Source organism: Stegostoma tigrinum, chromosome 2 (assembly GCF_030684315.1).
Source record: "Stegostoma tigrinum isolate sSteTig4 chromosome 2, sSteTig4.hap1, whole genome shotgun sequence".
NCBI lineage: Eukaryota > Metazoa > Chordata > Chondrichthyes > Orectolobiformes > Stegostomatidae > Stegostoma > Stegostoma tigrinum.
Genome location: NC_081355.1, coordinates 40251129 through 40263063, shown reverse-complemented (window position 1 = coordinate 40263063; position 11935 = coordinate 40251129). Strand labels below are relative to the sequence as shown.

General features: G+C 69.8%; 1 protein-coding gene across 4 annotated transcripts in view; it reads right to left on the bottom strand.

Moving 5' to 3' along the window:
* hivep1 (HIVEP zinc finger 1) overlaps positions 1–11697 on the bottom strand; it is a 281381-nt gene extending 269684 nt beyond the window's left edge. For 3 of the 4 annotated variants that reach the window (XM_048559398.2, XM_048559377.2, XM_048559384.2), the window contains exons 1-2: positions 11092–11183; positions 9160–9280 (exon numbers count right to left, since the gene is read on the bottom strand). In XM_048559398.2, the coding sequence (XP_048415355.1) occupies positions 9160–9199 (40 nt within the window). In that variant the 5' untranslated portion in view covers positions 9200–9280; positions 11092–11183. Of the gene's footprint in view, positions 1–9159; positions 9281–11091; positions 11184–11462 lie in introns of those variants that run through there. The other variant, XM_059653660.1, reaches the window with a different exon arrangement.
* Positions 11698–11935: the final 238 nt, after the last annotated feature.

Below are 11935 nucleotides of genomic sequence, written 5' to 3'. Positions count from 1 at the left end.
AGGGGGCGAGATCGCGCGCGCGCGCCAGAGCAAGGGGGCGAGATCGGCGCGCGCGCGCCACAGCGAGAGCGAGGGGGGCGAGAGCGAGAGCGCGCGCGCCAGAGCGAGAGCGAGGGGGCGAGAGCGAGAGCGCGCGCGCCAGAGCGAGAGCGGGGGGGGCGAGAGCGCGCGCGCCAGAGCGAGAGCGAGGGGGCGAGAGCGCGCGCGCGCCAGAGCGAGGGGGCGAGATCGCGCGCGCGCGCCAGAGCGAGGGGGCGAGATCGCGCGCGCGCGCCAGAGCGAGAGCGAGGGGGCGAGAGCGAGAGCGCGCGCGCCAGAGCGAGAGCGGGGGGGCGAGAGCGCGCGCGCCAGAGCGAGGGGGCGAGAGCGCGCGCCAGAGCGAGGGGGCGAGAGCGCGCGCGCCAGAGCGAGAGCGAGGGGGCGAGAGCGCGCGCGCCAGAGCGAGAGCGATGGGGGCGAGAGCGCGCGCGCCAGAGCGAGAGCGAGGGGGCGAGAGCGCGCGCGCCAGAGCGAGAGCGAGGGGGCGAGAGCGCGCGCGCCAGAGCGAGAGCGAGGGGGCGAGAGCGCGCGCGCCAGAGCGAGAGCGAGGGGGCGAGAGCGCGCGCGCCAGAGCGAGAGCGAGGGGGCGAGGAGCGCGCGCGCCAGAGCGAGAGCGAGGGGGCGAGAGCGCGCGCGCCAGAGCGAGAGCGAGGGGGCGAGAGCGCGCGCGCCAGAGCGAGAGCGAGGGGGCGAGAGCGCGCGCGCCAGAGCGAGAGCGAGGGGGCGAGAGCGCGCGCGCCAGAGCGAGAGCGAGGGGGCGAGAGCGCGCGCGCGCGCCAGAGCGAGAGCGAGGGGGCGAGAGCGCGCGCGCGCCAGAGCGAGGGGGAGTCGAGATGCGCGCGCGCCAGAGCGAGGGGGCGAGATCGCGCGCGCGCGCCAGAGCGAGGGGCGAGATCGCGCGCGCGCGCCAGAGGGGGCGAGAGCGCGCGCGCGCCAGAGCGAGAGCGAGGGGGCGAGAGCGAGGAGCGCGCGCGCCAGAGCGAGAGCGGGGGGGCGAGAGCCGCGCGCGCCAGAGCGAGAGCGAGGGGGAGCGAGCACGCGCGCGCCAGAGCGAGGGGGCGAGATCGCGCGCGGCGCGCGCCAGAGCGAGGGGGCGAGAGCGGCGCGCGCGCGCCAGAGCGAGGGGGCGAGAGCGCGCGCGCGCCAGAGCGAGAGCGCGCGCGCCAGAGGGAGAGCGGTGGGGGCGTGAGCGCGCGGAGCGGCAGCGCGCCAGAGGAGAGCGAGGGGGCGAGAGCGCGCGCGCCAGAGCAGAGCGAGGGGCGAGAGCGCGCGCGCCAGAGCCGCAGAGCGAGGGGGCGAGGAGAGCGCGCGCGCCAGAGCGAGAGCGAGGGGGCGAGAGCGCGCGCGCCCAGATCGAGGGGGCGAGAGCGCGCGCGCGCCAGAGCGAGGGGGCGAGATCGCGGCGCGCGCGCCAGAGCGAGGGGGCGAGATCGCGCGCGCGCGCCAGAGCGAGGGGGCGAGATCGCGCGCGCGCGCCAGAGCGAGGGGGCGAGATCGCGCGCGCGCGCCAGAGCGAGGGGGCGAGATCGCGGCGCGCGCGCCAGAGCGAGGGGGCGAGATCGCGCGCGCGCGCCAGAGCGAGGGGGCGAGATCGCGCTGCGCGCGCCAGAGCGAGGGGGGCGAGATCGCGCGCGCGCGCGCCAGAGCGAGGGGGCGAGATCGCGCGCGCGCGCCAGAGCGAGCAGATCCCGCGCCAGAGCGAGGGCGAGGCGCGCGCGCCAGAGCGAGAGCGAGGGGGCGAGAGCGAGAGCGCGCGCGCCAGAGCGAGAGCGGGGGGGGCGAGAGCGCGCGCGCCAGAGCGAGAGCGGGGGGGCGAGAGCGCGCGCGCCAGAGCGAGAGCGGGGGGGCGAGAGCGAGAGCGCGCGCGCCAGGGCGAGGGCGAGGGGGCGAGAGCGCGCGCGCCAGAGCGAGAGCGGGGGGGCGAGATCGCGCGCGCGCGCCAGAGCGAGGGGGCGAGATCGCGCGCGCGGCGCCAGAGCGAGGGCGAGGGGGCGAGAGCGAGAGCGCGCGCGCCAGGGCGAGGGCGAGGGGGCGAGAGCGCGCGCGCCAGGGCGAGGGCGAGGGGGGCGAGAGCGCGCGCGCCAGGGCGAGGGCGAGGGGGCGAGAGCGCGCGCGCCAGGGCGAGGGCGAGGGGGCGAGATCGCGCGCGCGCGCCAGAGCGAGGGCGAGGGGGCGAGAGAGCGCGCGCGCCAGGGCGAGGGGGCGAGAGCGCGCGCGCGCGCCAGGGCGAGGGGGCGAGAGCGCGCGCGCGCGCCAGGGCGAGGGGGCGAGAGCGCGCGCGCGCGCCAGGGCGAGGGGGCGAGAGCGCGCGCGCGCGCCAGGGCGAGGGGGCGAGAGCGCGCGCGCGCGCCAGGGCGAGGGGGCGAGAGCGCGCGCGCGCGCCAGGGCGAGGGGGGCGAGAGCGCGCGCGCGCGCCAGGGCGAGGGGGCGAGATCGCGCGCGCGCGCCAGGGCGAGGGGGCGAGATCGCGCGCGCGCGCCAGGGCGAGGGGGGCGAGATCGCGCGCGCGCGCCAGGGCGAGGGGGCGAGATCGCGCGCGCGCGCCAGGGCGAGGGGGCGAGATCGCGCGCTGCGCGCCAGGGCGAGGGGGCGAGAGCGCGCGCGCGCGCCAGGGCGAGGGGGCGAGAGCGCGCGCGCGGCCAGGGCGAGGGGCGAGAGGCGCGGAGGAGGGCGAGTAGAGCGCGCGCGCGCGCCAGGGCGAGGGGGCGAGAGCGCGCGCGCGCGCCAGGGCGAGGGGGCGAGATCACGCGCGCGCCAGAGCGAGAGCGAGGGGGGCGAGAGCGCGCGCGCGCCAGAGCGAGAGCGAGGGGGCGAGAGCGCGCGCGCGCCAGAGCGAGAGCGAGGGGGCGAGAGCGCGCGCGCGCCAGAGCGAGGGCGAGGGGGCGAGAGCGAGAGCGCGCGCGCGCCAGAGCGAGGCGAGGGGCGAGAGCGAGCGCGCGCGCGCCAGGGCGAGGGGGCGAGATCGCGCGCGCGCGCCAGGGCGAGGGGGCGAGAGCGCGCGCGCGCGCCAGGGCGAGGGGGCGAGAGCGCGCGCGCGCGCCAGGGCGAGGGGGCGAGAGCGCGCGCGCGCGCCAGGGCGAGGGGGCGAGAGCGCGCGCGCGCGCCAGGGCGAGGGGGCGAGAGCGCGCGCTGCGCGCCAGGGCGAGGGGGCGAGATCGCGCTTGCGCAGCGCCAGGGCGAGGGGGCGAGATCGCGCGCGCGCGCCAGGGCGAGGGGGCGAGATCGCGCGCGCGCGCCAGGGCGAGGGGGCGAGATCGCGCGCGCGCGCCAGGGCGAGGGGGCGAGATCGCGCGCGCGCGCCAGGGCGAGGGGGCGAGAGCGCGCGCGCGCCAGGGCGAGGGGGCGAGAGCGCGCGCGCGCGCCAGGGCGAGGGGGCGAGAGCGCGCGCGCGCGCCAGGGCGAGGGGGCGAGAGCGCGCGCGCGCGCCAGGGCGAGGGGGCGAGATCGCGCGCGCGCCAGAGCGAGAGCGAGGGGGCGAGAGCGCGCGCGCGCCAGAGCGAGAGCGAGGGGGCGAGAGCGCGCGCGCGCCAGAGCGAGAGCGAGGGGGCGAGAGCGCGCGCGCGCCAGAGCGAGGGCGAGGGGGCGAGAGCGAGAGCGCGCGCGCGCCAGAGCGAGGGCGAGGGGGCGAGAGCGAGCGCGCGCGCGCCAGGGCGAGGGGGCGAGATCGCGCGCGGCGCGCCAGGGCGAGGGGGCGAGATCGCGCGCGCGCGCCAGAGCGAGGGGCGAGATCGCGCTCGCGCGCCGCCAGAGCGAGGGGGCGAGATCGCTGCGGCGCGCGCCAGAGCGAGAGCGAGGGGGCGAGAGCGAGAGCGCGCGCGCCAGAGCGAGAGCGGGGGGGCGAGAGCGAGAGCGCGCGCGCCAGAGCGAGAGCGGGGGGGCGAGAGCGAGAGCGCGCGCGCCAGAGCGAGAGCGGGGGGGCGAGAGCGAGAGCGCGCGCGCCAGAGCGAGAGCGGGGGGGCGAGAGCGAGAGCGCGCGCGCCAGAGCGAGAGCGGGGGGGCGGAGAGCGAGAGCGCGCGCGCCAGAGCGAGAGCGGGGGGGCGAGAGCGAGAGCGCGCGCGCCAGAGCGAGAGCGGGGGGGGCGAGAGCGCGCGCCAGGGCGAGGGGCGAGAGCGCGCGCGCGCGCCAGGGCGAGGGGCGAGAGCGCGCGCGCGCCAGAGGAGGGGAGGGGGCGAGAGCGGCGCGCGCGCCAGAGGGGGGAGGGGCGATCAGAGCGAGGGCAGGGGGCGAGAGCGCGCGCGCGCCAGAGCGAGGCGAGGGGCGAGAGCGCGCGCGCGCCAGAGCGAGGGGGCGAGAGCGCGCGCGCGCCAGGGCGAGGGGGCGAGAGCGCGCGCGCGCCAGGGCGAGGGGGCGAGAGCGCGCAGCGCGCCAGGGCGAGGGGGCGAGAGCGCGCGCGCGCCAGGGCGAGGGGCGAGAGCGCGCGCGCGCCAGGGCGAGGGGGCGAGAGCGCGCGCGCGCCAGGGCGAGGGGGCGAGAGCGCGCGCGCGCCAGGGCGAGGGGGCGAGAGCGCGCGCGCCGCCAGGGCGAGGGGCGAGAGCGCGCGCGCGCCAGGGCGAGGGGGCGAGAGCGCGCGCGCGCCAGGGCGAGGGGGGCGAGAGCGCGCGCGCGCCAGGGCGAGGGGGCGAGAGCGCGCGCGCGCCAGGGCGAGGGGGCGAGAGCGCGCGCGCGCCAGGGCGAGGGGGGCGAGAGCGCGCGCGCGCCAGGGCGAGGGGGCGAGAGCGCGCGCGCGCCAGAGCGAGGGGGCGAGAGCGCGCGCGCGCCAGAGCGAGGGGCGAGAGCGCGCGCGCGCCAGAGCGAGGGGGCGAGAGCGCGCGCGCGCCAAGCGAGGGGGCGAGAGCGCGCGCGGGCGAGAGCGCGCGCGCCAGAGCGAGGGGGGCGAGAGCGCGCGCGCCAGAGCGAGGGGGGCGAGAGCGCGCGCGCCAGAGCGAGGGGGGCGAGAGCGCGCGCGCCAGAGCGAGGGGGCGAGAGCGCGCGCGCCAGAGCGAGGGGGCGAGAGCGCGCGCGCCAGAGCGAGGGGGCGAGCGCGCGCGCGCCAGAGCGAGAGCGAGGGGGCGAGCGCGCGCGCGCGCCAGAGCGAGAGCGAGGGGGCGAGCGCGGCAGCGCGCGCCAGAGCGAGAGCGAGGGGGCGAGCGCGCGCGCGCGCCAGGGCGAGAGCGAGGGGGCGAGCCGCTGCAGCGCGCGCCAGGGCGAGGGGGCGAGCGCGCGCGCGCGCCAGGGCGAGGGGGCGAGAGCGCGCGCGCGCCAGGGCGAGGGGGCGAGAGCGCGCGCGCGCCAGGGCGAGGGGGCGAGAGCGCGCGCGCGCCAGGGCGAGGGGGCGAGAGCGAGAGCGCGCGCGCCAGGGCGAGGGGGCGAGAGCGAGAGCGCGCGCGCCAGAGCGAGAGCGGGGGGGCGAGAGCGAGAGCGCGCGCGCCAGAGCCGAGAGCGAGGGGGCGAGAGCGAGAGCGCGCGCGCCAGATCGAGAGCGGGGGGGCGAGAGCGAGAGCGCGCGCCAGGGCGAGAGCGAGGGGGCGAGAGCGCGCGCGCGCGCCAGAGCGAGGGGGCGAGAGCGCGCGCGCGCGCCAGAGCGAGGGGGCGAGAGCGCGCCGCGCGCGCGCCAGAGCGAGAGCGAGGGGGCGAGATCGCGCTGCGCGCGCCAGAGCGAGAGCGAGGGGGCGAGAGCGAGATCGCGCGCCAGAGCGAGAGCGAGGGGGCGAGAGCGAGATCGCGCGCCAGAGCGAGAGCAAGGGGGCGAGAGCGAGATCGCGCGCGCCAGAGCGAGAGCGGGGGGGCGAGAGCGAGAGCGCGCGCGCCAGAGCGAGAGCGGGGGGGGCGAGAGCGAGAGCGCGCGCGCCAGGGCGAGGGGGCGAGATCGCGCGCGCGCGCCAGAGCGAGAGCGGGGGGGCGAGAGCGAGAGCGCGCGCGCCAGAGCGAGAGCGGGGGGGCGAGAGCGAGAGCGCGCGCGCCAGAGCGAGAGCGAGGGGGCGAGAGCGAGAGCGCGCGCGCCAGATCGAGAGCGGGGGGGCGAGAGCGAGAGCGCGCGCCAGGGCGAGAGCGAGGGGGCGAGAGCGCGCGCGCCGCGCCAGAGCGAGGGGGCGAGAGCGCGCGCGCGCGCCAGAGCGAGGGGGCGAGAGCGCGCGCGCGCGCCAGAGCGAGAGCGAGGGGGCGAGATCGCGCGCGCGCGCCAGAGCGAGAGCGAGGGGGGCGAGAGCGAGATCGCGCGCCAGAGCGAGAGCGAGGGGGCGAGAGCGAGATCGCGCGCCAGAGCGAGAGCAAGGGGGCGAGAGCGAGATCGCGCGCGCCAGAGCGAGAGCGGGGGGGCGAGAGCGAGAGCGCGCGCGCCAGGGCGAGGGGGCGAGATCGCGCGCGCGCGCGCCAGAGCGAGAGCGGGGGGGGCGAGAGCGCGCGCGCCAGAGCGAGAGCGGGGGGGCGAGAGCGCGCGCGCCAGAGCGAGAGCGGGGGGGCGAGAGCGAGAGCGCGCGCGCCAGAGCGAGGGCGAGGGGGCGAGAGCGCGCGCGCGCGCCAGGGCGAGGGGGCGGAGAGCGCGCGCGCGCGCCAGGGCGAGGGGGCGAGAGCGCGCGCGCGCCAGGGCGAGGGGGCGAGAGCGCGCGCGCGCCAGGGCGAGGGGGCGAGAGCGCGCGCGCGCCAGAGCGAGAGCGAGGGGGCGAGAGCGAGATCGCGCGCGCGCGCCAGAGCGAGAGCGAGGGGGCGAGAGCGAGAGCGCGCGCGCCAGAGCGAGAGCGGGGGGGGCGAGAGCGAGAGCGCGCGCGCCAGAGCGAGAGCGCGCGCGCCAGGGCGAGGGGGCGAGATCGCGCGCAGCGCGCCAGAGCGAGAGCGGGGGGGCGAGAGAGCGCGCGCGCCAGAGCGAGGGCGGGGGGGGGGCGAGAGCGCGCGCGCGCCAGAGCGAGGGCGGGGGGGCGAGAGCGCGGCGCGCCAGAGCGAGGGCGGGGGGGGGCGAGAGCGCGCGCGCCAGAGCGAGGGCGGGGGGGCGAGAGCGCGCGCGCCAGAGCGAGGGCGGGGGGGCGAGAGCGCGCGCGCCAGAGCGAGGGCGGGGGGGGGCGAGAGCGCGCGCGCCAGAGCGAGGGCGGGGGGGCGAGAGCGCGCGCGCCAGAGCGAGGGCGAGGGGGCGAGAGCGCGCGCGCGCGCGCCAGGGCGAGGGGGGGCGAGAGCGCGCGCGCGCGCCAGGGCGAGGGGGCGAGAGCGCGCGCGCGCCAGGGCGAGGGGGCGAGAGCGCGCGCGCGCCAGGGCGAGGGGGCGAGAGCGCGCGCGCGCCAGGGCGAGGGGGCGAGAGCGCGCGCGCGCCAGGGCGAGGGGCGAGAGCGCGCGCGCGCCAGGGCGAGGGGGCGAGAGCGCGCGCGCGCCAGGGCGAGGGGGCGAGAGCGCGCGCGCGCCAGGGCGAGGGGGGCGAGAGCGCGCGCGCGCGCCAGGGCGAGGGGGCGAGAGCGCGCGCGCGCGCCAGAGCGAGGGGGCGAGAGCGCGCGCGCGCCAGAGCGAGGGGCGAGAGCGCGCGCGCCAGAGCGAGGGGGCGAGAGCGCGCGCGGCAGCAGAGCGAGGGGGCGAGAGCGCGCGCGCGCCAGAGCGAGGGGGCGAGAGCGCGCGCTGCGCCAGAGCGAGGGGCGAGAGCGCGCGCGCGCCAGAGCGAGGGGGCGAGAGCGCTGCGCGCCAGAGCGAGGGGCGAGAGCGCGCGCGCGCCAGAGCGAGGGGGCGAGAGCGCGCCGCGCGCCAGAGCGAGGGGGCGAGAGCGCGCGCGCGCGCCAGAGCGAGGGGGCGAGAGCGCGCGCGCCAGAGCGAGGGGGCGAGAGCGCGCGCGCCAGAGCGAGGGGGCGAGCGCGCGCGCGCGCCAGAGCGAGAGCGAGGGGGCGAGGCGCGCGCGCGCGCCAGAGCGAGAGCGAGGGGGCAAGCGCGCGCGCGCGCCAGAGCGAGAGCGAGGGGACGAAGGGCGCGCGCGCCAGAGCGAGAGCGAGGGGGGCGAGAGCGCGCACGCGCCAGAGAGGGCGCCAGAGAGGGCGAGAGAGAGAGCGAGAGAGAGAGAGAGAGAGAGAGAGAGTGAGTGCCCGCGCGAGCGAGCACGAGCGCGCGAGATGTGGTTGACAAGGGAACAGTCTGAATTGGCATATAAGCACCTTTGGGGTCACAAGTTTGTGAATACAACGTAAAAGCAGCTCAAGCTAAACAGCAGTTAACGAGACGTCACTGATGGAAGGAAAGCATTTGAGCAATTCCCACTTCAGGTCTGCTCAGTAATGGTACCTGGGCATTCATTTTGCTTCAGTCTGGTGCCAGGTCAGATCAAAAGCCAGACAGCAGGGACTATTTACATTGTAATTGCAACGTCAGTGTGACAGTGACACACACATCCTAAGCCAAATATATTTTAATGGCCCATGAGCAGATCTTCATTTCAATAATATTGGCACTTCACAGAGGTTTAGCATTAATCTGTTGCCAAACTGGCATGTTTCAACCTCACCAAAGTGTCCTATTTAGATCAGGGTAAATTGTTTCTAATGATGCCTATTTCTCAGTTCCTTCAGATATATAATTATAATTATTATTATTGTGTATACGTGTTACCAAGAGTAATCTGTGATCCCCACCAAAATAATTGCTTTAAATTCTCATTTTGCAAAAATACATGTAATACAGCACATTGGAGTTTTACCATTGTGGTCAGTGACAGCGCAAAAAATATAAATCCTAATTTAGCAATTTATTTCTATTCTTTCAATTTCTCAAAGATATTTCAATGAAGTTCCTCATACTACACGCAACCAGCCAACATAAAGCGTCTGGTGTTTTAAGACTGATTGTAATGCCAATGTGTGCACTAGAACATCTGGACTTTTCTTTTAATTATAACCAAAAGAATGGAAATACAACTGAAAGACTGGACAACAGATTGAACTTCTCAGTAATATTAAAGTATGTGGAAAATAAGAAATTAAGCCAATAACTAGATATTTTTGATGTGATAATGGGAACTGCAGATGCTGGAGACTCCAAGATAAGGAAATGTGAGGCTGGATGAACACAGCAGGCCCAGCAGCATCTCTGGAGCACCCGAGATGCTGCTGGGCCTGCTGTGTTCATCCAGCCTCACATTTCATTAACTAGATATTTTTAAACAGGTTCTTGGCAATTCTCACCTCTCAGAGGTTTAGGATTAACTTGTTTCCGACGTGGCATGTTCAACCTCAAAACTGAAGGAAGGCAGAGACAGAGATGGCGGAAAGGCCGCCTGGCGCTGACCAAACACCATCAAAACAACTGAAAGATAAAAATTAATATAACAAATGTCACATATAATCCCCCACATCTCAAAAACAGGAAGAAAGTACAAAAGCAATCTGCTACGAAGAAGGAAATAAGATCTGTCTCACACGATAATTAAGAGAACACAGCTTGCACTAACTCAAAAGTCAAATTTCGCAGTGTGCAGTGGTATGTAATGCAGCAGAAAACTAAAACTTTCCAAATCTGAGTCTTCTCACACACAATCAGTACATAGACTAATACATATTAAAAACATCATCTCCCAGACAATCCACAACCTCATCACCTCAAGTAACCTCCTACCCACAAACTCCAACCTCATAGTTCCCCAACCCCACACTGCCCATTTCTAGCTCCTTCCTAAAAATCCTCAAACCTGACTGCCCCGATTGAAAACAAATCTGATGTTGCCTGGCCTGCTGTGTTAATCCAGCTTTACACCCTGTTATCTCAGACTCCAGTATCAGCAGTTCCTATTAACTTTCTAATATGGAGAGATATGTTTTCCTTGCTTATCCAACTCCCAAATCTATTCACAAATATCCAGTGCAACTAGTCCTTTTATGATACATCTTACAATATAATCCTAAAACTAACTTTATTACAAACTAAAGACAAGTAAAGGAATAACACAATATGTTCACAGTGTTTGCAATACTCCAAGTCTTTTCCCAGATTCACAGTATCAAGTTATCAAACAAAAGCAGTGTTTCCTCAGAGGATACCAGCAATATTGACTATAATTCAAAAGCACCTAATTGCAAATATTCTGCAAAAGCAAATTCTTTTTAGGTAGAAACGAATATGCGGCTTAGTCAAGACTCATGGATTTTCATACAGGCGGTCTGAGGTCTTGGTAGAGCTACTAAATCTGATTACTTGAGCAGTTTCCTCAGCAAATAAACCGCAGAGGGTGCGCAGATTGAAGCCACATTGTAAAAGGTTTGCCATCCAAATTTCAAGTTGGACTCCACGTCAAACAAATACAGGATCAAACGTAACCAGATGAAGTAACCTTTATTGAAGCACATTCTTCAGACAGACAGTTTTAAAGTTGAAACAAATCAACTAAGATGGATTCAGAGGGACAGACGTTCCTCAATTCTGTCCCCAGTCACTTCAACATATGCCCTGAAACCAAGGTTGAATTCTGCTACACCTGCTCCCCCAAACAGGTTAGCTGATGGCTGGCAAAACTCTGAGCCCCCAGAGCATTGTCACTGGTCCTAACGATAAAAGAAACGTTAAAACAGAATGCAAAACACTCCTGGCCGCTACTGTTGCCTCGAAAGCAAAGTGATTCACTGCAGATCTGGGAGGTCTGCTCTTCCAAATCTCAGAGCAATAAATGTCATATCTACGTAAAGAAGAATGGCAAAGTAGCAGAAGACAAAGAGGCAGTAAAAGTCAAATGATGTGATTAAAGGGAATCACACTGAAGGCAGATGGAAGGAACAAACTACAAAGCAAAATGAAATTAGAAGTAAAAACACAGGCAAAAGAGGCAGAGAATCGGAGCAAGGCGTCCGCGGGCAGGTCACTAGTTTTCACAAGAGGGGTACAGCAAGAGGAGAAGGTGCAGATCACAGTTGAGAAAAGTCAGATCTAAGAGAAGGGTCTGATCACACGGGGAGGGGTAGATGTAGGGATTTGATAGGTGTCATGAATCAAGGAGAAATCATGAATGGGGTGGGGGAGGGGTAGCCACAGAGAAGGAGCTAGCACGGAGTGGGAGTAAGAATTAATATCCCATTCAGCAGGCCCCCAACCCCGGGCGAGCGAGCCAGCCACTCCCTCATTCTCACCTCCTCCTTCTCCACCTCTTCGGAGCCGAGGCTGAAAGCGGCTGCCAGGTTGCCCCATGACGTCAGCGGAGCTCCCGCCCCGCCTCTCCCCGCGCGCATCACCGGGAGGGGCGGAGATCACGTGGGGGAACCACGAACAGCGACCGCCCCGCCCACAGGCAAGGAGCAGCTGTTGATTGGCCGGTGTCGGAACCCCCTCAGAGGGGCCCTCTGTAAATCCCTCGGAGTGACGGATATCCCGGAGGTTCCTCGCTGTCAGCTCACGTTGTCCTTCACACACACTGGGCTTTCCCATTGCTTCCAGGTACTTCAGCACCTCCCCCAGCCCACACCACACACATTTACAGCAACAATCTTTAAAAATCACCAACCAGTGGAAAATGCACCGTGTAAGAACTCCTGTCCGCGAAGCAGATTCCCGGCACTGGTCCTGACAAACCCCGTTAGCAAAGGAGGGGGGTGCCCGTTTCCTTTCAGACCCGGGTTGTTTCTGACGTATAAAACCCCAACCTTGTACGTTTTTTTTAAAAAATATAAATTGTAACGAGGAAGGCGGAACGGAATCCTCTCAAGGGCAGCACCCAATAGCCGAGACGAACAAGCTCTGCCTTGCGAACTCGAAGACCCCCCCCCCGCCCCACAACCTCTTTTCCTGCCCCCTCCCCAACAGTCTCTCGATCCGGAAGCAATAGGCGAGAGAGGGCAGAAGCCTTCCGCAGCTTATCGAAAAGAGGAGGGAGGAAAATACTTAAGGAAATTACAGTCTGGAATTATCCTCTAGAAAACGAAACATATGTCACTCGAACGCACGCAGTTTCCAAAACCATGCTGAATTGTATTTTTC